At 33.6% G+C, this 27,393-nt stretch overlaps 1 protein-coding gene across 1 annotated transcript in view; it reads left to right on the forward strand.

The window, feature by feature from the left end:
- The window catches only part of LOC145293098 (ionotropic receptor 25a-like), a 322,383-nt gene that overhangs the window by 134,002 nt on the left and 160,988 nt on the right, over positions 1-27,393 (forward strand). The window contains exon 6 of the mRNA XM_080139474.1: positions 2,853-3,002. Coding sequence (XP_079995600.1) covers positions 2,853-3,002 — 150 coding nt within the window. The remainder of the gene's footprint in view (positions 1-2,852; positions 3,003-27,393) is intronic.

Consider the following 27,393-nt stretch of genomic DNA (forward strand, 5'->3'; position numbering starts at 1 on the left):
CATTACAAAAATTCAAATAGCGAAGTAAATTATCAGTCCGTTAATTACAACTTCATCCCCATAGATTAATAAAGAAAAAACATTTTAAGCACGGAAGGAATAATAATAATAATAATAATAATAATAATAATAATAATAATAATAATAAAGGTTAAAAACTAAATCAAAACTAAACAAATAGTTATTTAATAATGCAATTGTAAATTATACAATATTTAAATATATATATATATATATATATATATATATATATATATATATATATATATATATAATATAAAGTTGTGTGTATGTGTGTGTGTGTGTCTGGTCACGAATAGGCTCCTATATGGTTGACTATTTTTAAAAACTGATTACATACAATGATAGGAGATGTATCGAGATACAGGAATGGGGTATGTTCGATCTGGCAGAACGGTGGTTCATTAAAATTGCGTTCGCACCTAGTCCACAAAGTATGGAAATAAAAAATTAAAAAATTAAAAAAACACGTTTACAAGTGTTTTTGATATAGATGTACATAAGAATACTTTGATAAGTATGTTTTAACTTAAATAGGGATGGTATAATAAAATTGTACTGTCTGCGTTCGCATCTGGCCTCCATAGAATGGAAATAGGCACAAACTTTAATAAAGACTTTTCATATCTATCTGCGTAAGTATACTTTGATAATTATGTTTCAGTTTGGAGAAATATGGTATAATAAAAGTATGGGGTGTTCGTTCGCGCCTGACCTCCATAGAATGGAAATATGTCACAAAGTTTAACAAGGTTTTTTAATATAGATCCACAGAATATTGTGATAAGTGTTTCAGTGTGAACAGGTATGGTATAATAAATTATGGGGTTTATCTATTTTATTTTTACTTTCATCATATTTTGCTTTGGTTTTGATACCCCCAAATTCGAAGCTATCTCTTTACAACCCTTCCTTTTCATAACCTATCATACTTTCATAAATCAGAGTCCATTTTTTGTAGGCTGTGTTTTAACCCAGTCAACGACGGGTACTTTTGCTAGTAATTATATATAAATACATAGATATTTAGTCGCACACATATGTTGAATATGTATTAAATAAACTTTTAGAAGGAAGGATATTATAATGTTAGTAAAATAAAAATTCACTCCTGGTAATTACAAATCTCGTTAGACTAGATTGATTTTGGTGCATGTGTGTATGAATCTTAGCAATCTCTATAAACTAACTTGTCCTTTGTGTGCATATTTTATCTGTGTGTAGATTTTATCACTGAATTATCCGTGCGTGCAAAAATATAAAATAAAAAAAATAAGCACTTTTTCTTCTACCTTTTTATAAAATAATGTGTTCTTGTACTGGGCATATCAGAAGTACCCTCTCTCTCTCTCTCTCTCTCTCTCTCTCTCTCTCTCTCTTTCTCTCTCTCTCTAAAGATCTCCACAGAAACATGTACGCACATATGTAGTTAATGTGTGTATAAATAAACATATTACAATGAGTTGCCTATCATTCTATAAACTTGCCTTTATTCAGTGCAACGATATATGCAGATTCTTAAATCTGACTATTTCATTTTTTATTAATGGAAATCGCTCCAGACAAGGCATAAAGCCACTTGATTTAAGGAACTAAAAATTACTAATTTAAGAATAAAAGAAACTTGCCAACAATACGTGTTCCATCCATCCATCGCCTTTGAGCCCCTGAAGGGGGATAGGCTATCTACAACTTTGTAGATGCTTTTGTAGAGTTCTTTTTACAGGGTGAGGGTACTGGCTCCATGCCTAACCTTCCCAGAAGGTACATACAGTGCCTAGTCTTTCTAAATGGTCACCCATCTGGTACTGGCCAGGCTCGACGTTGCTTAACTTCAGTGATCTGGCGAGAACCGGTGTGTCAACGTGACTGTGCCGTACAACAATATGTTTTAGATGGAATATATTTCAGCCAGAAAAATAGCAATTCTCCCCTCTTTGTCAGAAACATCGCTCATAGAATACGAAGATTAAAAGACAAACTAAGGAAAGTGAAAGTTATCTGGATGCCGAAAGTAGACCCAAGATATAAAACTACATAAAGCTCACATTGTCCGCCCTTATATTTTGTATCTTGCAGCTATTTTTCAAAATTCATAATGATCGGTTATTTAGTTGAGGGGTGAAACCTATACATATAAACCATCTTCAAAATTTAGTGGCCAATGACCTTTGCACCTACCTACCCCCTCTTTCACATAGAGGAAACGTTGCGAATCTTTCTTTGCTCTATCGATACTTTTATGGTAGGTGTTCGTCTGAGCACCAATCTATGATCCCTTCCCTGTAAAATTTTAACAATAAATACTCGCCTATCCAAAACAACAGCCAACAACTTTCCTCACTCTCTATCTGTGCCCCAAACTAAACAAATTCCATTAGCAGAGTTTCTTGCCTAGAAGTATCCATCTGTGGAACGCTATATTGTTTGCCTGCTTCACGGTTGACTATAACATAGTCATCTTCAAGTCTAATGTGAATAAATTCCTATAGAATTGTACATTTAGATAATCTATCCCTAAACAACTTCCACCGTGACTGATCTTGTCTCACTATCTACCTGACATGTAACCCTTATCCTTAAGTGGCCTCCAGGCCTTAATAAGTGGTGACCATCCAAGTAAAAAAAAAAGCTCACCTTATCCATACTTACATCTAACAGATATCTTCTAAAATTCATAATGATCGATTATTTAGTCGACGGTTAAATCCTATATGTAGAAATATATAAATATATATACAAATCTAACTTTATATAAATAGAAATAAAATAATTGCCAATTGAAAAAAATTAAAATAAACCTGTGTATTCTTTTCTTATTAAAATTTTAGGCTAAAGAAAGTAACATGCTAACAGAATTCCATCGATGGATGATTGTGGTGACCGACAACAAACCTCCAACGTGCGCAAACTGCACCATAAATATCACAATGGTGATGCCAGTATCTTTAAGCAACATGTCTCGGTGTAATGCATCTTCAGTAAGTAAAATTTTGTTTCGCATTTTTTAAAAGGAATTTCTTTTGGCGGTGAAATTGTAACAGAGCACAGATATATGGTAGCTGTATGCAAATGACCGAGACGTGTGCAAGATGACGTCATAGCAATGAAAAAGGAAAAAAAGATTATAAAAAGAACGTGTGCCAGCCGAGGATCGCGTTAAAGAGGTAGAAATAAAAGTTTGTTGTTCCAACGGAAAAAAAAATGAGTCGAGTTATTAATTATTTTCTGTTCTTTTGATACGTACTCTACATACAACGCGTGGGTGTGGACATGTTACGACTACATTACAGAATGAACTTGAATCTATAGTAGCAAGTTGTATCTCAGAGAACAATATAACGAACAGGGGGAGAAAGGGGAGAAGACGTGTGTAATAAGTAGGGCTGTGACAAGAGAATATTCTTACCATTGTTTTGACTCGAGTTTATATCCGACACAATCAGTTTATGTTAGTTATGAAAACTAACATTCCTTTTCACCAAGTTAACATTTTTGGCGAACTATTTTAACATAAATAATGTTATCTGTAAATACCTTTCGCCTTGATAACATTCTTTCTTTTTCTATTTTTACAAATATCAATAGCGATCATTATAATAATCGTCCAACTAACTTGGCGCTGCCCGGACCAACTATGTAACAATTACTCGACCATTTAAAGACGATTTCTGTACACATATTCCACAGACTATCAAGGAATTATTGTATTTTGAAAATATATATTTAATTTCACAGTCGGTTCAGTGTAATAAATATATACACCAATGGTCACTGTACTAACATTGACACGATGGTTCGAGAGAAGTTCAAAAGTCTCTAATGGCGGATTATTTAGAGAGAGAAAGGGAGGGATCTGCATTATTCTCATTGAATAACATAGAAAAGAGTTAATCAATCGAGAACCACATCATTCTATCTAAAAACATAAGATATTAACTGATATATACTAGGGAGTCATAATAATGAAAAGAATATTCTCTTGTCATAGCCCTAATATAAAGTAACGACGAACGTCCATTCTAACATTTAAAAACAACTTTATTGATTATCTTCGTTAGCAAGAATGTAAAAAGGAAAAAGAGGGTTTAGTCATGGGAAAATGAATCCATGTGTATGGATTGAGATGAAAAGTTAAGCAGTCTTGTGAGAAAAGAAAAGAGTTCATGTATGCCTGTTGAAGTTATGGTCCGGCGATAGTCATGATGGATTCTTTGTGTCCTTGTTGACCAAAGGCTCGGGCGGATCCTATTGCGCCCTGAGAGACGAGTGTGCTGTCAGTAGCACCGAGAGCCAGGAAGGAAGAAGAGAGTTGTTGTCAGTATATCATGCTGACCAAGAAAGAAGTTGCCATGCAATTAACCTCTATATAAACTTTGTCACGGGCTCAGTGCGCCTGAGATATGGTTTCTGATTAAGCAAGCCAGAAGAGAATCAGCACGGAGTTTACAAACCAAAGCTATTCTAATTTCAAGCCGTGAAATTTCGTTGCTGTTTTTTTTTTCTTCTTTTTTAGCACTAGCAGTTCAGCCCAATTTTGCTCGAGCCCTATGTACTGTTCATAACTTTATGTGCATATATATATATATATATATATATATATATATATATATATATATATATATATATATATATATATACATATAATTATTTTTTTCGTTTTTATGTGCCGTTCGTTTGTGGTACACTTTTCAATAACAGTTTAACTTTATGCGCATATATATATTATATTAAAAGTTTGACACATGTCCAGGTAAAATTTAAAGTGTTTGAACCCAACATTGGCGGAGGAGATTAGTAGAGTCTGCAAATGTCAACTTTGCAAACTTTGACCTCTTAGCATCCAAATTCTCGTCCAAAAACTGATTAAAAAGCGTGCTGCATGTCTGAATACCTTTTATGTAAAATTTCAAATGTTTAGACCCAAAATTTGCTGAATAGTTTACTAGAGACCGCAAAGGTCAAACTTTTTGAATTTTAACCCCTTGGTAGCCAAATTTTCGACCCAAACCGATTAAAACGCTCGCCTTATGTCTAAATGCACTTTATGTAAAATTTCAAATGTTTAGACCAAAATTTGGCTGAGAGGTCAAATTCTTTTTAACTTAGACTCCAATTTTGACCCCTTAACATTTGTTGCTTTGAGCTCAAATTAAATTAAAATATTTGATCCATTTCCAAGAAACATACATCTAAAACTTCAAGTGTTTAGACCCAAAATTGACAGGAGTCTGGTAAGAGTTTTCCATTTCGTTGAACTTTGACCTCTTGAAAATCAAATTTCTGGCCAAAAACCGATGAAAAAGATTTTCCCAAATCTGAATACCATTTATGTCAAATCTCGAGTCTGTAAACTGAAAATTGACAGAGTAATTTGGTAGAGAAATGTACACACACAGACAATTTTGCTTTTATAGATATATAGATTATTCATGATAATGTTTTTTTTTTTTTTTTTTTTTTTTGGTATTCATTTCTCCAATATGTTTCTATTAATAATTCTTTCTGGGAGGATATCAGGTACTTATTTAAGGACGTCCTTGAGTGTGGAACGAATTGTTCAAACTTGGCAAATCTAGGTTATCAATTTGTATCATTAACCACAGAGTCATCCACACTTTCGTATTGTTGTTGAACACCATTGATGATGATTTGGTTGGCATTCGTTTCTCTGATATGTTTCTATTAAGAATTCTTTCTATAAGGATATTGGTTACTCACAGAAGGGACCACATGAAAGTTGCCAACATCCCTAATTGAAAATGTTTCTGTGGCGCACCTAGGTGGCTAGGTTGTCAGCCCGCATCGTTAACCACTGAGACACCATCCCTCCTGCTGCTGCTGCTGCTGCTGCTGCTACAGATGATAGACATGAGCGAATGCGAAACTTTGCCATCTCTTCCTGTTTGCTCATGTGTAACGTTGCTCTTTATGCAAATCCTTTTATTTTTGTTCTCTGTTGTGTTTACTAGACGTGCCACCATAATCACGGAGATTTAAGTGAAGTGCTCACTTTAGATGAGAAAAAGAGTTCAAAGAAGCAAAGAATAATGATAATTCTACAAAATATAGACACATTGCTCAGCAGTTTTTATATTTATTTCGCACCAATTGAAAGAGACAAACTTCACAGTCATTATTCTACAAACTCCAAGGAGAGAAAATACCACAAATGTTGCTGCCAATAATTATTAATATTATCTTCAGTTTTAGTTTGGGATTCTCTGAAAAGAATTTTGGGGGATTTAACAGAAAAGCCAACAAACGAAAAAAAAAAAGGGTAAAAAAATTAACATGTATAACAAGTAAAAGTTACTTTAGCTAATAAGTTTATTTTATACCTATCAGGCTCATTTTTGTGTCTTAAAGTAGTTTTAATGCATCTGAATTATTTACTTTTCACGAAGTCTAATCAAAAAATGACGTCCGCCGCATCTTTATTGGCTTAGGCATTCTTATCTATCTATCTATCTTCTATTCTATCTTCTTCTATCTTCTATTCTTTCTTCTTTCTATATAAATAAAGTGAACTCATTTTTTCCCGACTGATTTTGACATTAATAGGATTAAAAATCAAGATATTTCATGCAAATATAATATGCACAAACGGCAGAACAATATCTGAGGTGTGTTATAGGCTTATTATTTCTCAAATTCCTCGATAATCTTAGATTTCTATAGTTTTTCTGCTCAGAAGTCACGGCCAAAATCGGTTAAGATCAATGGAAGTGGTAGAATATTTTCTCTCTAATAAATTCCTCCTCCCCCTGCCACCACTTAACACCGTTTGGAGATCGTTCAAAAGGAACAGTTGAGAAGAGAACACCGGTTTGGCTTCGTAGTTCTTTCATGTGAAGTTATTTAAAATCACTAAACTAAGCTGTGGCGTAGTGGTTAGCGTGCTGGACAATTCACATTATATTTTCACGTTCGCGCCGACCTACCGTAGTCTTTTTTTTTCCCCCTAAACAACTGAAATGGACTTTTCTTGGTGGCCGAACTGTTAACGTTGCAGATGTTTTTTTTTTGTTTTTTTTTCACACTTTATTTTCCTACTTTTACTCATGACTCCGGGTTTGATCCTTCCTACTTACCTACCATAACATTTTTTAAAACTCCCCCCCGTCCCGGAAACAAACACTCGGGCAACGCCAGGTACCCCCGCTAGTAAGTAAATATTTCAAATGTATTTAAAAAAAAAAAGCATTTAAAACTACTTTAAACCACAAAAAAATGAACCACATAACCAATTCACTTTTATTGGTTATAATAACGTTTATTTTATTGTATACTAGCAGGGATACCTGGCGTTACCCGGTCGTAAAATTTGCTTAAATATGATATTTTAATTTATCCAGATTAACAAATCCGATACATTCATAAAAGTAAATAAAATTATCTATAAAAGAAAAAAAAAACACTTGTAATGGATAAAAAAATATAGTTGATCTTAAAAAGAAAAGATGACTTTCAAATTGCAAACTGCTTCGACCATTTCCTGATTAAAAAAATAAACAAACAAATCGATACGGCTTCCATTTCGGAACTTATATGATATTGTACCTAATGTATAGCCGTGATTGCAAAAGTAATAAAAAATTAAAAAAAAAAAAACATGATTTAAGTGCCATCAGTTAGAATCGAAATTGGAATCCAAATTTGTAATGTTACAGCCAGATACGTAACCGTGTGAGCCATCGCCAAGCGAATAAAAAGGCTGAAAATGAACTACCATTAATGTACAAATTTCATTTATAAAACTCATTGCTACATGCGTAGAGGAACAATTGTTGATATACGCTTACCAAAAACAGGTTCACTTACTGTTATAATCTGTTAGATTAAAATAATCCAAATGAATGTGAAATTATATAATCATCCAAATGAAAAATTGTTCTTTCTCTTTAGAATAAAAATACGTTTAAATTACCACAAGGGGGCAACGGAAATATTTTTGGGCTATTAGCGTGGTTACGTGGTTGAACACAAGAAACATTAGGTGATCTGGTAATGACGTTACGCTGTCATGTTCATTCTTCTGTACTTACCCTCGGTGTCCTCGGTAAAATGCAATCATTTGACCCAATGTACTGTGGAGATGCAGTTTGAAAAAATGGAGACAAACATGGTGAGTTTTATTAATGAGATCTAAATTTTTACCCCCACTTTTTTTTTCTTCGCTTGTTGGCTTTTCATTCTAAATCCCCGGAATTTCTTCGAGATGTTGTGTTGATGTTGAATAAAAATGGATCTGGAACAACAATGGTGTGTGTGTGAGAGTGTGTGAGTGTGTGAGTGTGAGTGTGTGTGTGTGTGTGTGTGAGAGAGAGAGAGAGAGAGAGAGAGAGAGAGAAGCTATCCAGAAACTCCATCTCATGACGTGTATATTGCTGTGATTTAAATTCCAGAGAAACATTGCTCAATTCATTTTGTAATTACTGAAAAGGACAAACTTCACAATATTCTAGAAACAATAAGTAATATTTTTCTTTTAGAATTACATGAATTGAAATGAAATTATCAACAAAAAGCCATGCTTTCTATGAAGTTACAGACGCTTTCTGAGCTTATGTCCCTACAAATTCCTCCTGGCTTCGATGTCCAAAATAAAAGAAAAACATTCCCACCACTCTGCTGTCTAATTTCTTTCAACTGCAAAAACACAACTCTCTGCTCCCAAGACTTGCTTCTTCTGTCACGAAATCTTAAATCCCCGAATCTCTATAAAAGTCAGGCTTTTATACCATAATCAGCAGCATCTCGTTTGCATAAAGCGATCAGTTGGATTAGCATAAAAACTGAAAGGCAGCCATTTTTTTCTTTTCTTTTTGTCTGCATGGGACTACACAAGAAACAGATGTGTACTGATTTTTTTAATGCCTTTTAATTACAGTCCCAAGAGTACATAAGCAGGTTCAATATTTAGCATAAAATCCGTACTTATTTATATGAACTAACAAGTAAATGTATACACTACTGCCCTCAACTTAACAGAATTGTACCTCCTTTTCTATGTTATTCAATGAGAATAATGCAGATCGCTCCCTTTCTCTCTCTAAATAATCCGCCATTAGAGACTTTTGAACTTCTCTCGAACCATCGTGTCAATGTTAGTACAGTGACCATTGGTGTGTATATTTATTACACTGAACCGACTGTGAAATTAAATATATATTTTCAAAATATAATAATTTCTTGATCGTCTATGGAATATGTGTACAGAAATCGTCTTTAAATGGTCGAGTAATTGTTACATAGTTGGTCCGGGCAACGCCAAGTTAGTTGGACGATTACTACTATGATCCTTATTGATATTTGTAAAAATAGAAAAAGAAAGAATGTTACAGATAAAATTATTTATGTTACAATAATTCGCAAAATTGGTGAAAAGGAATGTTAGTTTTCATAACTAACATAAACAAAAATACGTTACGAAGGCGGATCATCCGATTTATGCATTTGGTCACGTGAGGTTAATGACGCAATGAGATAGAGATACACGTAGAGAGGTTAATTCGATATCCAACGTGTTAGTGGACAGACAAGGATCTTGTGCTCCTAAGCTTGGACTTGACGCCCTTGGAAATCAAAGGGGCGAAATAAGAAAATGTAGACTTGTACGAAGTGTGCCCAAACGCCGAGAAGGGACCCAGCATTGAAATAAATTATTATATCCAAATATAATTCACGTCTTGGCGTTTCCTTTTTCAAATGAAAAGCAACTTTAATTTCAGGAAGCATGAAAGAAACTTTGTGAAAGTATGTTTTTTTTGTTTTTTTTTTGTTTTTTTTTGCCGATGATTCAACCGACAATGTTCTCCGCTCGTTTGGTAAAGACTTCTGCGTAAGTTGTCATTGTCAATAATACACATTTCAGGTTTTTTATTACGTCATTTTGAGGGCAAAGCCTCATTGATGTACAAATTAATGCACATTAAACTACCTTCTCTCCTGATCCTTAAAGACCACCTCATAACCTCATACCAAGATCGGCAATCACACCAATTTCCAACACTGCTAGACAATACTAGCTCCTCAAAAAATTGCTAGAGACTACCAGCCTCTCAAAAAACTACATGACTTTACTAGCCTCTCAAAAAAAAAAAAGAAAGAAAAAAAACTGCTAGACTTTAGCTTACCAAACACAAAAGTCAGTCAAATCGTAATTCTTCACTGTACAACGACGATCAGAAAAACGTCTGAATCGAATCACTTTAATCTTTCCTTTTCTCGACGCTTTCAAATTTCAGTGTTCGATGTGAATCATTTAATGTTTCCACTCCTCAACGCTTTCAAAGTTGGATGCGAATCATCTTAATCTTTTGATTTTTTTACACTTTCAATATTTCCACTTCTCAACACTTTCAATTTTCAAAGTTCGACGCGGCTCGTTTAACATTTTCCTTTATCGACGCTTTCAATTTTTTTAAGTTTGATGCGAATCGTTTATGTATTTCCTTTCCTCGATGCTTTCAATTTTCAAAGTTGGACGCGAATCGTTTAATATTTCCATTTCTCGACGCTTTCAATTTCAAAAATCTCTTTCGTTTCGGTCGCATCGACTTTATTTCCGGCCGAAATAGCTTATAATTAAAAAATAAAAATAAAAATGGAACGACATTGTAAATTCCTACCTATTTAGTTCTGATCTCAGAAGTCGACTCCCCACTTCAGGATTTTTTATTACGTCATTTTGGGGGCGATGCCCCATTGATATGCAAATTAATGCATATTAAACTACAAATATCCACATACATGAACATTAGAGATGATCAGTAGACGTTATACGCACATTCAAAGAACTAGACAATCACATAATGTTAAAACACGTGTATATATATACACATATATATATATATATATATATATATATATGTGTGTGTGTATATATAGACACGTCACAACGTTAAAGAGACATCAGTTATATAAACCCTGTTTGTATACAGAATGCCATAAATAATTATGTTACAACTATGCAACAATTATTATTTATGGCATTCTCTTACTCTACTATTACGTTAATCTTTAAATTTTCTTATTTATTTATTTACATTTTCCTGTTAGTTTCCGTTTTTTTTTACATAGGCATCGCCACTTATCAAGGCCAGAGACCATTCGAGAATAAGGCGTTTAAGCGTGTACAGTAGTCAATTGGACAATATAGTAATCGTTAGTAATGGAAATTCGGTAAATTTGTTAACTTAAGTGGAATGGCTCATCAAGAACTTGTTTACGTTGGACTTGAAGACAATGAGATTGTAGTCAGCTGGAAAGCAGGAAAACGGAAGACAGTTCCACAGGCGTGCAGTTCTAAGAAAGAAGCATTGTTCATGGAATCTACGTTTAAAATAAATAGATAAAGAGGGGGAAATTATTGAATATAATATAGTGTTTTCAGCTAGACGAGTGTTTCTTGTGAAAGTTTGGCGAGGGGGGGGCATAGCTTGAAGCTCAGTCGAGCACTTGCCATGAAAATAACGATAAAGCAAAGCTGTTACTACTGCTACTACACCTCTTCTTCTATTCCCACCTATTCTCGTCTCAGTGTGCAAATAAGCTAAGCAAGATTATCAGTTTCTGTATTACGTAGGTGTTACTCTGCTGATTTTACCTTTATGAAACACCAATTGTACTTACCCCTTCATAGCCCTCCTCCATTTAAATCTGCCTGCCATCATGGCTACTGCACAATTTTTTCTCTCCCCTTATAAACTGTCTGACAACACAGCTTTACTCTATCTCCCAAAAAGTCTATTTCATATGGCTACCCCCCTCTCTCTCTCTCTCTCTCTTTCTCTGTCTCTCTCTCTCCATCTGACGAACATATAAATATCCATATTGCAATTATGAAGGGAGGAGTTTTTATTGATATCCATGATTAAAAGAAGTAGGGAAACGATAAATAAGGAGGTCAGCTGACCGGTTTCGCTCTCACTCTTCTCGAGTTGGATCAAGAAATTTTTATTTATAATAAAAGGGAGGATAAGTATACGTTAAAAATAAAGTATGATAGTGATGATGATGATGATGATGATGATGATGATGATGATGATGATGGCACCCTTCTATCTAATGAGACAATGGCGTTCTGCATCTAGTCTGGTGCACTATAAAGTCGAAGCTGGAGTTGCCTCTCCAGATACAGGCCTGGACAGGTGATAAGAAGATATCCGTTTTTCCGATTACCAGTGTACCCTGTCTTTGACTTGCAGACAAAGTCTGACAGAAAGGCAAGCCAATACGGTCTGAGCCAGCACGGCTACAGAAGTTGTCGGAAAGGTGTTGCAATGCGTCACCATCCACCTATTGGCTTAATCGGCTTTTTTTTATCAGGTTTTACTCCCTTAGTCTTTACCTTTACCAAGGCATCCACAATGCAGTAAAGCTATTTGCATATAACTGATTTGAAAATATTTCCAATTTTGATGAAAATAACGGAGATCCTCATTTTATTATTGAATTAAGTTGGCATTATTTTCGAAATGAGTAAATTTGTATAATTTATTTTATTTAGTTATTTGTGGAATATTATCCTCAATTTGTTGTTGTTGTTGTTGGGGTTTTTTTTTTACGACGTTTCGGACAATTTTTCGTCTGGCCTTCGTCAGGTTAACCGCAATGGAGATAGGAATGTCGAATCCTCCAATTACATCCACAGCAATAACTTATTGAAAAAAACAAACAAAAGAAAATCAAACACAACAACTAGAACATGAGGATAATAATCCAAATAATTAAATAAAAAATTATACAAATTTACTCATTTCCAAAATAATTCCAAATTAATTCAATAATATAACAAGCGGTACGGACGCGACAATTGGAAGATTGTGGATTTATAAGACCTAAAAATCCAATCTTGATTGCCCTTTGGGGCCTTGGCGCAGTGGATAGAGATGCGGAATATTTACGATTCCAAGTGAGTATTGTCTGGAGGTTTCAATCCCACTCCAAAGTCGGTCAGAGGATTAGTTGACCAAACTGCGGTGAGATAACAAATTGCTGTGGATGTAGTTGGAGAATTCGACATATTCCTATCCCGTTGCAGTTAACCTGACGAAGGCCAGAGGAATAATTGGCCGGAACATTGTAAAAAAGAAAAAAAAATAGAAGATGAGGATAATAGTTCAAATAATTAAATAAAATAAATTATCCTCATTTTAGTTATAGTTTAGTTAATTTTATAAATAAAAGCAAATAAATATATTTAGTTTTATAAATAAAAGCTAAACCCCCAAAATAAAGTAACGTTATAGTTTAATGACGGAAAAACAGGTGTCACTATATATTTAAAATAAAACCGTGTGAGTTGTGTAAAATGATAGATTTGAGCCTCCGGGAGATTCTATGAGATATTATTTCTGTTTACAAAGAGAAGATCTCTTCAAATGAAGGTGCATAGTCTCCAAGATCTTCAAATGTAAGTTCTATTGAGCACGACTCAAAATGGTAAATGAGTCAATGCTGAAATTTGTAATACATGACGGATTTTTAAGCAAATTATCAACTATTGAAGACCCGGATGTGTTACTACGAATACCCGTTTCATAAGTAGCTTTATTTTAGATTTATAGTGTCTCCCACTTCTTTTCTCTATTAATACAATCTAATGTTACTTTATTTTAAACATAAGTTTTATTCGTGGGTTTCTCCTGCTTTTATTATTACAAATCCCTCGATTCAGCTCTAGAAGTTATCACTTTCAATAAAACAAATGTTTCCTTCATAATTGCAATATGGAAATTGTATATCTCATAAAAATTACAGATATTTATATAACTACTGTGTTTAGGAAGTATTACAAATTCCTGTCTCATAATGATATAAGTGTGCAGTCAGCACCAACCCTATTCAGGGTTTAACCGGCTTCCTCCGAAGGAAGAAGTTTCATGGGAGTATGAAATTCACAAGCGGTCCCCAGTCGCATTGATGTTAGGGAAGATGACGACGTTAGGTTTTTGCAACTTTTTGCAGGGAGGTGTCGACGTCCTCCTACATACAGCACCTGGAATTTCCAAATTAGTCACCCATTTTAGTAATGACCAGGCTCAACGTTGCTTAACTTCGGTGATCTGCCGGAAACCGGTGTGTCAAAGTGATTATGCCGTATTATAATGATATGATATAAGGAAAGAACTTGATGAGATAGGAGGGTCACTCAAAGTTCTGGATTACAGGGCACAATCCCATATTACATCTTCGAGGAAGAAAAAAGAGAAGAAAAATAATAATCCCAATGGCTGTTAAATGGGAAGGCATTACATGTGTTGAAATGTGCCAATTTTAAAGTCATTAAAAGTTCAGGTTTTTTGTGGGAGAGGGGATAAATCACAGTCTAACGGTTTTCCGACCAACAGATAAAACTATTGAGATTAAACGAAGTAGAAAAAACAATTTTTTCAATAACATTTTCCCTGTTCCCTGATTTTACATCCAGATAAATAAAGCCCTCGGATGGTCGATTGCATAAGTAGATAATGGCATAATGCCTTTTATGGATGCGTTGGATTCACGGCGTTTGAATAATATGGCCTTGGGCCTTCCTTGAATATATACAATCAACAACACTTGAATAATATAACCTTGGGTCTTCCTTGACTAAATCAAATATTCGGATAATATGTCGAATCGAGTATCCTCAGGGGATAATCTGATGCTGTATTCTGCCCACATGGGGAAACACACACACTGCGACAATGCGACACACATGACGTTTATATCGTTCAGAGAAATGACGTTTCCAGTTTCAAAATGACAGATAACAAAAGTCCTTCGTTTTGCTTCTTATAAACGAAATATTCTCATCGCTTTGTGCTGCTTTTTACAGGTTCGCAAACCCATTTTTATATGAAGCAACATTTTCGTTCGCTTAGGGCTTTTGTTTTACAGGCGGTCGGCTTGGGTTGAAGTTCGCATATCTAAGGTAGACTTCAGACTGATTTTAAATTTCTTCAATCTTCCATACGGGGTCTAGTCCACACATGACGCATACACATTAAACACGAAAGAGTCAATTTGATTGGACAGTATTTCGTTGCCATGCTGATATTCTAAAACTACCTCAACTCGTGTGCCGCGTCTAGAGATAACGATCACCGCCTGCTTATCGGGGTCGGTTAGCGTTGCCTGTGAGATGAACTTCACTTTTGTTGATAGACACATGTAAAGACACAATCATATACACATCTATATATATATATATATATATATATATATATATAAATTCGTATTCTTGTCTGTTTGTTCACAATTTGATTAATATATACAAAACGTACATTACTTTAATATTTCATTTATTTCTATATATAGTATGTTTCTTTCAAAATATACGATTAAGAGGTTACCTCATTTGCATATATATTAGGGAAAATCGATTTTATTAAATAACTGTATGTTAGTTTAAGTTTTTAGCGAGAGAGTTATTTTAAGTATTCTATTTAAGATTATCATTTAAAGTTGATGGAATAACAATTATATTGATAATATATTTAATTTAATTTATTTGGAATTATTTCAGACATCGATTTTTTTTAGAAACAGGTAGAGTTATTTTCACCGACGAGTTTTTTTTATACGTTCCGACAATTTTAATAAAAACTAGAATGCCGTGTATGTTTTTAAATGTCCTATAGGGTAATGTCTCCAAAAACAACTCGTACATTGGCGTGGCTAGAACCAGTATATCTGGCCGGCTTACATGTCATCTGTTTTCCTCTAACAGCTCCATCTACTAACACATAGTAGCACATGACATTCCCAAAAACGAATTTAGGAACATATTAATTAAAAAAAATAAATTGCCATTTTAGCCGTCTCACATTGTAACCTGCGCTAAAAAATCCGACCATCAATCAGGCTCAATATGAAGAGGAGGGCACGTTTAAGTGCTTTTAACGATTTTAATTGACTTTTTCAATAAATTGCACCAAACATACTTTTTAATCCATCACTCGCCTGAAGATGACTCAGGGAAGTCGAAAACGTTCGCTACTATGGCAATTTCTTTTTGCACTCGAACAGAACTTTCAAATATTGGCCCGCCAAATGAAAAAAATGTATCGCAAGAGAAAGAAACAGGAATTATTCCCGCTGTTCAATGAAACGTGCATATATATATATATATATATATATATATATATATATATATATATATATATATATATATATATATATATTTGAAAGTTTGGGTAGGTTTATCCATTAAATACGTTGAGTGAAATTTGAAAATCAAATAAGAGACATGTTACATTTAACACTTTAAAGCCAAATAACAACGCGAATTTTTTTTTAACCTTTATAAAATACACGAATGTTTATTTTTAAAGAGAGAGATATATTTCGGAGATATACACTCCTTTTTCAATCTGTATATATATATATATATATATATATATATATATATATATATATATATTCCTCTTATTCTTCGTCATGATGTTGAATGGAAGAATTTTAAGTTAAGTCCACTTGATATTAGCTGTGGGTTTTCTGTAACCGGATAATTATGCATGGTCGCGCGTGATTTGAAACCTACCCAGGCTTGCAAATCACGCGCTTCCACGCGTAATTATCCGGCTTCAGAAAACCATAGCTGACATCTAGTGGACTTAACTTAAAATTCTTCCATTCAACATCATGACGAAGAATAAGAGGAATATTATATATATATATATATATATATATATATATATATATATATATATTACACACAGATTGAAAAAGGAGTGTATATCTCCGAAATATATCTCTCTTTAAAAATAAACATTCGTTTATTTTATAAAGGTTAAAAAAATCGCGTTGTTATTTGGCTTTAAAGTGTTAAATGTAACACGTCTCTTATTTGATTATATATATATATATATATATATATATATATATATTAAAGAAACTCGTTTTTTTATCGTTGAGCACTTTCAGTTTAATTAAAGTCGGTCAATTTAGCTCTTATACGCAGATCATCATATATTGATTAGATAACTGACTGACGTTAAAAACATTTAATGAAATAAATGTATAAAATTGAACAGCATTTCTCGCTGTTGGCGTTAGCCGAATGAATATGGTCCTTGCTAATGAAGCCAGAGATGGGTTCTGTCGCCGGGCTCGAATCTATCGACTGGTGTTAATCGTGACACCCTGCACTGAAAATTCCCAAAAAGATGCAACACTAGTGTCTGTAGGTATTTAATAATTCTTATTGTAAATAATTGTGTGTGTGTATATATATATATATATATATATATATATATATATATATATATATATATATATATATATATATATATAAATTCACCTGTCATCCTGTTTTTGTAAAAGATGGAATCGCCCGATCGTCTAAAACAAGATGCAAGCAAAGTCCAGAGTTTTAAATTCGGCTCAGAATCAATTGGCGACCCACAGGTTTGGAACCACTGGTCTTAGGATATAAGTTATGTTTTAATGCTAGAGGTATTGAATAGAATAAAGGTGGTATTTCATTTGTTGATTTCTGTTCTATGTCAGTTTTTATTATCCGACATCATTTTATGTTGGCCAAAACCAAAAAAAAATCATACAGAGCAGAAAGATTTAAAGACAATTTCAGAAACAGCCGATGCCAGATGAGTTTACCTCGAAACACTGAAGTGGTAGTTGGTATGCATAAGATGTTTCTATTAACAGGGTGTATTTACATCTTTCTTCAGTTACTTGGATTTTTTATTTTATTGACTGTTGAGATAAAGAGCAGGCTTTCAGGTAGCCACAATTTGCACACAAGAAGAAAAAATATAATTAAATAAGCGTCTGTTAGAAAACGAAAAGAAACTTCTCATTCCTCGAGGTGGAAGCAGAGAAATAAATACAAAAAAAAAAAAAAACGTTATCTGATTTCTAGTTTATAAAATGAAACCTACGATTATTTTGCGTCTTTCTTTAATAAATGTTGTTTTGAAGATTTTTTACGCCGGTATTAAAATCAACAGTCTAGAGCAAGGTTTCCCAAACTTTTCAGGATGGCGCTCCTCCATTGGCTTTTAGAATAGACTGCTAGCGCCCCCTAACCCATAAATACATGTAAGCTTTTGGTGTAAGTCTATAAATGGTCCACAAGTAATCTTTTTTACAATAAAAATCTGAAAAAAAATATTTATAATGTATGCACTTGTTACTGCATGAAAATATCATATTCCAAAAATTACGTAAATCAATCAAGTAGTTTTTTTTTTTTATTTAAGAAAATCAAATATTATCGGACGATTCATCGAAGGAAAAGCCACGCGCCATCTTGCTTGAGAGATAACGCCACTAACGACCCCTGGTGGAAATATGGGTCAACAAGGGCAGTACATGCAGACCATCGAACATTTTATCAATCAAGTACTTTTTTTTAAAAGAAAATCAAATTTTACGTATTTTAGGGATAAATAAATAAATTGACTTCTTTTAATAAAGAGAATGTGGAAAACACTAGTTTGTTTTTTGTTCGTCTGAAAACAGACTTTAATAAGCGAAGTACTTATTATTATTATTATTATTATTATTATTATTATTATTATTATTATTATTATTATTTAAGAAAAAATACATTTTACGATTTTTAGGAATAATAAATAAATAAATTGACTTCTTTTAATAAAGAGAATGTGTCTTTTAACGAAGCTACTGCGGAGGGCAGAACATCGACTATTTTTAGTTTTTTTTTTTTTTGTTTTTTTGTTTTTTGAATGTCGAAAACCCTTTTTGGGTTTGTATTACTGTACACATAGATTCGAAAAAGTTGTCAAGAAACAAATATATAATAAATAAATGTTATCAAAGGCAAGATAAGTTACTTTTCTACCTAACTGGATAATTTTCTAGCGTTTCTATTTAATGTAACATGTTTATTCAGCTCGAAAAACATACAGTGTTTACCGATGTATTGGAAAATTTAAAATGGCGCCCGACTCTCTCTTTCACACGGTAAGTTTGGGAAAAGGGGTTATAAATAAAAAAACTAGACAAAATACTGTTAAAAAGTCGCTCAATATGTTACCGTGACATAGGCTGACATATATTCGGTGGATTTTTAACAGTATTTTGTATATTTTTTATTTTAAACTCATTTTCCCAAACATACCGTGTTCAACAGAGAAGCCGGCGCCATTTTAAATTTTCCAATACATCGGTAAATACTGTATGTGTTTCGAACTGAATAAACATGCTACATTGAATAAAAACACTAAAAAATTATTCAGTTAAGTAGAAAAGTAACTTATCTTGCCTTTGATAACATTTATTTGTTTTTTGACAACTTTTTCGAATCTATGTGTACAGTAATACAAACCCAAAGACACATTCTCTTTATTAAAAGAAGTCAATTTATTTATTTACTAGCGAGGGGTACCCGGCGTTGCCCGGGTGTTTGTAGGTGTGTGTGATGTTAAATAAAAAAGAAACCGGTGGGAGGGGGGTAGGATCCAAGCCGATGTCCTGAGGCGAAGTTTGAAAATAAAATCGGCCAGCCAGAATGAAGCATTGTTATAAGCGAATAAGTGAAAGATGTTTGAAAGTCGTCGAGCGTTACGACAACGATGACGATGTAAGCATTGTTATAAGCGAAGTAAGAAAAGAAAACAACGTTTTAATTAAGCGGGGGGGGGGGTAATCAAAACATCGAAAAAAACACACAAAAAAACTAACGTAAGGTAAACGAACGATGAAAGCAGAAAACGAACACGTGAAAAATGGTTTAAATAACTCTGTTTCGATATTAAAATTTAAAAAATCGGTGGGTACCCGGGTGTTTTTGGGGTGTTGCTAAGAATAAGCGAAGTAAAAAAAAAAAACAACAGAAAAACGAACGTTACGTGAAAAATGGCTTAAATAATACAGGGTTCAATATTTAAATTTTAAAAATCGAAAAAAAAACCCCATCTCACACCACGATTCGAACCCAAAACGTTTAGAAAATGAACCAAGGCCTTAACTACCTGAGCTAAAGCGACGTATATGGAATTTGTCCGATTTTTCAACTATTTAAAGTAAATCAGGTCACGACGTCATGTCGTCATCTCACGCATACGTTGTTGACCCCCCCCCTGTCGAAAATTGTCGATTTCGGGGTGAAAAAGGTTAACGTTTCTCTCTCTCTCTCTCTCTCTCTCTCTCTCTCTCTCTCTCTCTCTGTTTGCGCCTCTCTCCCTCTCTAGCGAGGGGTACCCGGCGTTGCCCGGGTGTTTGTAGGTGTGTGTGTGTGGTGTTAAATAAAAAAGAAACTGGGGGGTAGAAACTGAGGCGAAGTTTGAAAATAAAATCAGCCAGCCAGAATGAAGCATTGTTATAAGCGAATAAGTGAAAGATGTTTGAAAGTCGTCGAGCGTTACGACGACGATGACAATCGTTTTAATTAAGCGGGGGGGGGGGGGTAATCAAAACATCGGAAAAAAACACAAAAAAATCTTACGTAAGGCAAACGAATGATGAAAACAGAAACGAACACGTGAAAAATGGCTTAAATAAGCTTGTTTCGATATTAAAATTTTAAAAATCGGTGGGTACACGGGTGTTTTGGGGTGTCGCTAAGAATAAGCGAAGTAAAAAAAAACAGGAAAACGAACGTTACGTGAAAATGGCTTAAATAATACAGGGTTCAATATTTAAATTTAAAAAATCGAAAAAAAAACCCATCTCACACCCGATTCTGAACCCAAAACGTTTAGATAATGAACCAAGGCCTTAACTACCTGAGCTAAAGCGACGTATATGGAATTTGTTCGGTTTTTCAACTATTTAAAGTAAATCAGGTCATGACGTCATCTGACGCATGCGTTGTCGAAAATTGTCGATTTCGGGGTGAAAAAGTTAACGTTTTTCTCTCTCTCTGTTTGCGTCTCTCTCTCTCTCTGTTTGCGTCTCTCTCTCTCTCTCTCTCTCTCTCTCACACACACACACACACTTCGTCTTCCTTACTCTAAAGAGTGTTACTAAAAAGAAAATGGCGTCTGGGTTTGTTTTTTTGTAAAAACTTCGATCGTTAATATTTTTGTAAGCGTATTTTTTTTTACTTCACATTTTTGGCTTGTTATTTTTCGTTTAACTATCGTATCTAACTATTTTTAACGTGCTAATAACTTTGGTAACGTTGTCATAGCGTAGAAGTTCATAGTTTAGCTTGTTAGGGTTAATTTTTTTTTTACCGATAACAACAATGTTTTTTAAATTCAGATAGCCATTACAGCTTGCTGACGTCAAGATCACGTGACATGACTCAGCGGGTTTTAAATACAAGTTGACCCAAAATAAACGGCCCCGTGTATACTTTATGTAGAAGAGTTGGCGCCCGTATTTTGGGGGGGGGGATTATAAATCGATTTAAAAATATGTAATGTTTAACATTAAAATGTCACTTTTTTGGGGGCCCCCTGCAGAAAATCGATCAGTTGACGCACCTCTGATGGTCCTTTTGGGCCAATTTTTCGATATTTGTCGTCCGGAGGGTGGGGCTCTCATATGAGATCAAGTTTCTGAATTTTTGTTCCGTTGCTCAAAAGTTTTTAGCAGACACACAAACATACATATATACATACATACATTTTCGCTTTTATATATATAGATTATCCCTAGTAATCGTAAAAATTGATTTTCTTAAAAAGAATAAAATTAAAAAAAGTACTTGATTGATAAAATGTTCGATGGTCTGCATGTACTGCCCTTGTTGACCAATATTTCCGCCAGGGGTCGTTAGTGGCGTTATCTCTCAAACAAGATGGCGCGTGGCTTTTCCTTCGATGAATCGTCCGATAATATTTGATTTTCTTAAATAAAAAAAACTACTTGATCGATTTATGTGATTTTTGGAATATGACATTTTCATGCAGTAACAAGTACGTACATTATAAAGATTTTTTCCAGATTTTTATAGTAAAAAAGATTACTTGTGGACCATTTATAGACTTGCACCAAGCTTCTTTTTTTTTTTCGAAGTTAAAACAACAATATTATAAACAAAATATTTATTTCAAAACAATAATATAGGATACCAGCTCGACTTCATCGGCTTGTAAACATTTTATTTCCCCGACACCATGCAGACATAAATTTTGTGTGATTATCATATATATATATATATATATATATATATATATATATATATATATATATATATATATATATACGATAGGAGTAACGCAAAAAAAGGGTGTCTGGGAGGCGACAACTAAAAAATATACTCACACAGAGAGAAAATAGGCAAACTATTATTATGCTTAAGAATACATATATATGAAACTGTGTGTATGTAGGTTGATATATATTGTGTGTGCGTTTTGTAAGAAGCCAACAATGCAATTCAGTGCGCGTGTGTGTGTGTGTGTGTATAGAGAGAGAGAGACGAGAGAGAGACACACACTGAATTGCATTGTTGCCGTCTTACAAAACGCACACACAATATATATCAACCTACATACACACACACTGAATTGTATTGTTACCTTCTTACAAAACGCACACACAATATATATCACTCTACATACACACACACTGAATTGCATTGTTACCTTCTTACAAAACGCACACACAATATATATCAACCTACATACATACACTTTCATATATATATATATATATATATATATATGTATTCTTTAGCATAAAAACGTTTGCCTATTTTCTCTCTATACATGTGCGTGTATATTTTTTAGTTGTCGCCTCCCAGAAACCTTTTTTGCGTTACTCCTATCATATAAAAAAACTACTGTTTATGTTATATGCTGTGCCTTTCTGCTAGTGTGGTAATAAAACTTCTCACATACTCTTGTGATGTTATGCTGTATAAGGTGTTAACTTTGGTCAAAATCGCCTGTTCCTTCTTTCATCGGATTTTTCGATTATCGACGTAAAGACGATTAAAGACGTTCCTATACAAAACCAATATAAGAACACTGCCAGATACATAAATTATATTTGTGCGAAATTTCATAAAACTCGGCCCAGCCTTTTTTGAGTTAATGAGGAACGAAATACTGACACAAACAACACGTACACACACATACAAAGTTCCTTTTACATAATAACTAGCAGGGATATCCGACGTTGTCCTTAATTGAATGATGATCAACGAATGTTTCATCCTCCTATATTTTTATTGTCATCAAAATCGCTGAAATCGTCCATTTTTCAATCAAATCGATTGATTGCCTGCTCGATTTGGTCTTTAGTCGGTAAAAATAGCTACTAAGAAATAAACATAAAAGAATGACTTTGGCAGGAATAATTCAACTAAAACTGTTACTTGTACGAATTCTTACTTATGTTAATTTTACAAGTTTTCTTATCTATCTGTTGATAGCTCAAATGGTAACGACTAAAGCTTGAACGCTGAATGTTTCGGTCTCGATTCATCCAAGTCATGTTTTTATTTAAGAAATCAGTACTATATATTGGGCACAATATAATAATTAATGGGATATTTGATCTTTTAATAATGATTACGAAATTTGCATGAATCAAATATATTTAAGCGTATTTTATGACCAGACCACGCCGGCAAATGCAACTACTATATATTGAGTACAATATAATACTCAATAGAGAATTGTGTCTATAATGATAAATATGGAATCTGCATTAATTAAAATATCATATATAAGTATATTTTTGGACCGGGAAATGCTGGGCGGTCTGCTAGTATACATATAATAGTAGTCTTTGTATGTGCATATGCGTGTGCGGAACGTTATTATGGGGCACCAAAAAGGGTTAAAACGCTACGTTGTGTGTATGAATATTACGACGTGCACGTTGAATAGTTGGGTTTATCTTTTTCTGTATATTCATGTACGTGTAAATGCGTGCATATATAAACGTCGTATCATTTAGTTGATCGTCTAGTGTATGCAACAGTTCTAAAAGGAAATGATTGACGTGGACGTATCGAAACAGTTGTAAACAAACAGTTCTTTTTAACAAATATAAATAACAACACATACCTGAATTATTTACGGGCATTTATTTTCATGACCCGGTCGGAATTTTCAGAGATTACACGTTCTTACGTCTTGGCTGCTTGAAATGACGCCGTCCCCTGCATCATGGAAACCAACTCTTTAGTCATCCGTTCCCTCTGAAGACCAGTTAACGACTCCTAGAATCTTGCCAAATCTACATACATCTTTTCACGTGTCTCATACCAACAGCGGATGTAAGTCCAATCTAGTTATTTGTTTATGCAAACCAAAAATAATATTTACATCTATTTTCTATTTTCACATTTCCTTTGCAATATTATTATATGTGAATCGTTTTTTTCTCAATTTAATTGTTTATTTTTCTAATCATAATTGATCCAGCGACCCGACGTCGCTCGAATAAATAATAATAATAATAATGTTTTGACATTTGGCACTGCTTGCCACAGTTAACAGATACTACGCTATGATCACAGCCCAAAGGTTCACAGCATTACAGTTCTCTATCAAACTACTCTCAGCTTTTTAGCTACGAACTTGAAACTTGATATATAGGGAATCCGAACTTGAAACTTGATATATAGGGAAGAAGTTCGATTTAGTTTTTAGCCAATAAAAATTACTGCTAAGGGATCAAAATTGAAAAATTGGAACTTGGCAGGCGTAAGTCAACTTAATTTGCATCTTCCACGCATGCGCAAATATACATTTAAATGGTTAACTGTGTTAATTTTTGACATTTTGATATTGATCAGATGGTCGTGAATACCGCTAGAGAGCTAAATGTTTTGGTGTCGATTCTCGATGATAGCACCCAAGTCATATATATATATATATATATATATATATATATATATATGAAGTTTTAAAATCACTACTATATATTTGGTACTCAATAGAAAACTGACTCTATAATAATAAAAGGAGATCTGCATAAATTAAAAGGTCATATTTAAGCATATTTTGTGACCGGGCAAAGCTGGGCAGCCTGCTGGTTAATTATAAAATACAATGAAATTTTAAAAATACCTCTACTATAATACTACTATATAAAAGGAACTTTGTGTGTGTGAGAGAGAGAAAGCTCCATATGGACTCGGAAACGTCTGGACCGATTTTTAAAATTTCACGTGAAGGAGTGTTCTTACATAGGTTTTGTATCAGAATGCATCTGATATGTATCGAAAATTGATAATCGAAAAAAATCCGATTAAAGAAAAAAGTCCGATTTTGACCAAAGTTAACATCCTTATACAACCTAACATCACAAATTCATTTAAGAAGTTTTATCACCGTACAAGCAAAAGGGTCCAGCCTATAAAATCAAAAGTAGATTCTTTTATAAGGCAGGGGGGCGTTCGAAATCAAAGTTTCTGTTTAGAGTACAGTTGAACTATGATACTTGACTTTTGCATTTTAAACGTTAAGGGAAGCCATTATATAAAAATAATTTTATAAAATCAACAGTAGATTCTCTACGGCGCAATGTAGACTACAATGTAATGCGGACTAAGCCACTGCGGGGAGGTATGTGTAAGTCACTAACTAGAGTAGGCAATCAATCGATTTATTAAAAACTGGTCGATTTTTACTGATTTTGATGAAATTTAAAGTATGAAAGCGTGCATAATATGTTGATCTCCATTCAATCTCGGATAACGTCAGGTCTCTCAGTTATGAATATTTATGTCTTTAATATTATTTTGCTAAACTGATGTCAATAATTTATCACATAGGATATGAAATAGTTCGTAAATAACGTCTTTTTTTCTTAGATTCAAAACGCATAGGATGTCTAATGTATTATTTAGCAAAGAGAAAACGGTAAGGGTGACGATTATATTGTTATAATAGAAAATTGTCATTTGTTGTGTCTAAGTTAATGTGTCTCTTCTACATAGGTATTCTGCCTCCTTGGTCTTATATAGACCATGACAAATTGCTTGTTCTGCTACAGTTTTAGCTACAAGGTATGTGTGTATCTATTAATATATATGCGAGAAGACTACTTGTCCCAGGACAGGTAAAATCAATTCCATCAACAGAACAGTTTTGCACCACTTTTCTGTCTCCTTACCAAGATTAAAATCAAGATTTAATGATACTAAACCTTATGCCTAGAATCCTTATTCTAATTTCATCGAAATCAATTACATACTTTTAATGTTAGAAAATGTCTCAAATCTAAGGAGTCATAAGAAGAAATTGAAATTCAAGAAATCTTCGATAATTGGTTTCTAATGAATACGAATCAAATTTAATGTAAATCTAATTTATAAAATTCGCTATGTCTGTCTCCATATTTTCAAACTCTATCTCTACCGAAACGAAAAGTTGCAGAGTAGCGCGAGAGGCCTCAAATGATTGGATAATTTATGGGCCGTCCTTGTATGGGGTTTTAGTCGATTAAAATAGTTTTAAAGAGGTCATAATTTAAAAAATCGTTATACATTTTGTATATTATCTTAGCTTATTTTTAATCAGTTCATATGCGTGTCACGTTGGTATAGTGGTAACGTCACCAGCTTTGAATGCTACAGTTTTGCTTTCTAGCTCATGGCACCCAAATACTTTGTTTTTTCTTTTGAAATTACGACTATAATAATATATACGAAATCTGGACGAATTAAAATATCATATTTAAGCGTATTTTACGATCGGGCAAAGCCCCCACCCTGCTAGTCTGATATATTTTAATTATCAAATAAGTTATGCCACTAAAAAACTTTTAGAATACTTCAAAGAAACTGAAATTTGGGGAATATTTATTAATTGATGTATAATCTCTACTATTTGTCTGTTCATTCACTATGGACTCCTAAGCGGCTGAGCTGATTTTTGATAAACTTAATAGAAATGTACTTTATGTGCCTGGTAGTATTCTTAGATAGGTTTTATATCGGAATGTCTTCGATAAGTATCAATAATCGGTAATCAAAAAATCTGATGAAAGAAGGAACAGGCGATTTTGACCAAAGTTAACACCTCATACAGCCTAACATCACAAGTGCATTTAAGAAGTTTTATTACCACATAAACAGAAAGGCCCAGTATATAAAATCAACAGCAGGTTGTTTGATATGACAGGAGCTCATTTGAAATGAATATTCCTGTTAAGAGTATAATTGAATCATGATACTTGATATTTGCATTTTAAACTTTAATTCAAATTTAAATCATTTTATATAATCAACAGTAGATTTGTTTACAATGCAATGTAGACTACAATGTGGACTAATTCAGTGTGCGGAGGCATGTGAAGCTTCCTCATGGTGCACCACATAGACCCTGAACAAGAGCAGGCAATCAATCAATTTGATTGAAAAACGGGCAATTTCACTGATTTTGATGACAATAAAATATGAGAGTGTGAAACATTCGTTGACCATCATTCAATCCCGGGCAACGTCAAGTTTCCCTGCTAGCAATACCTATTGTTAACATT

The sequence above is a fragment of the Euprymna scolopes genome, chromosome 14 (assembly GCF_053919585.1).
Source record: "Euprymna scolopes isolate OS-2025 chromosome 14, ASM5391958v1, whole genome shotgun sequence".
Taxonomy (NCBI): domain Eukaryota; kingdom Metazoa; phylum Mollusca; class Cephalopoda; order Sepiida; family Sepiolidae; genus Euprymna; species Euprymna scolopes.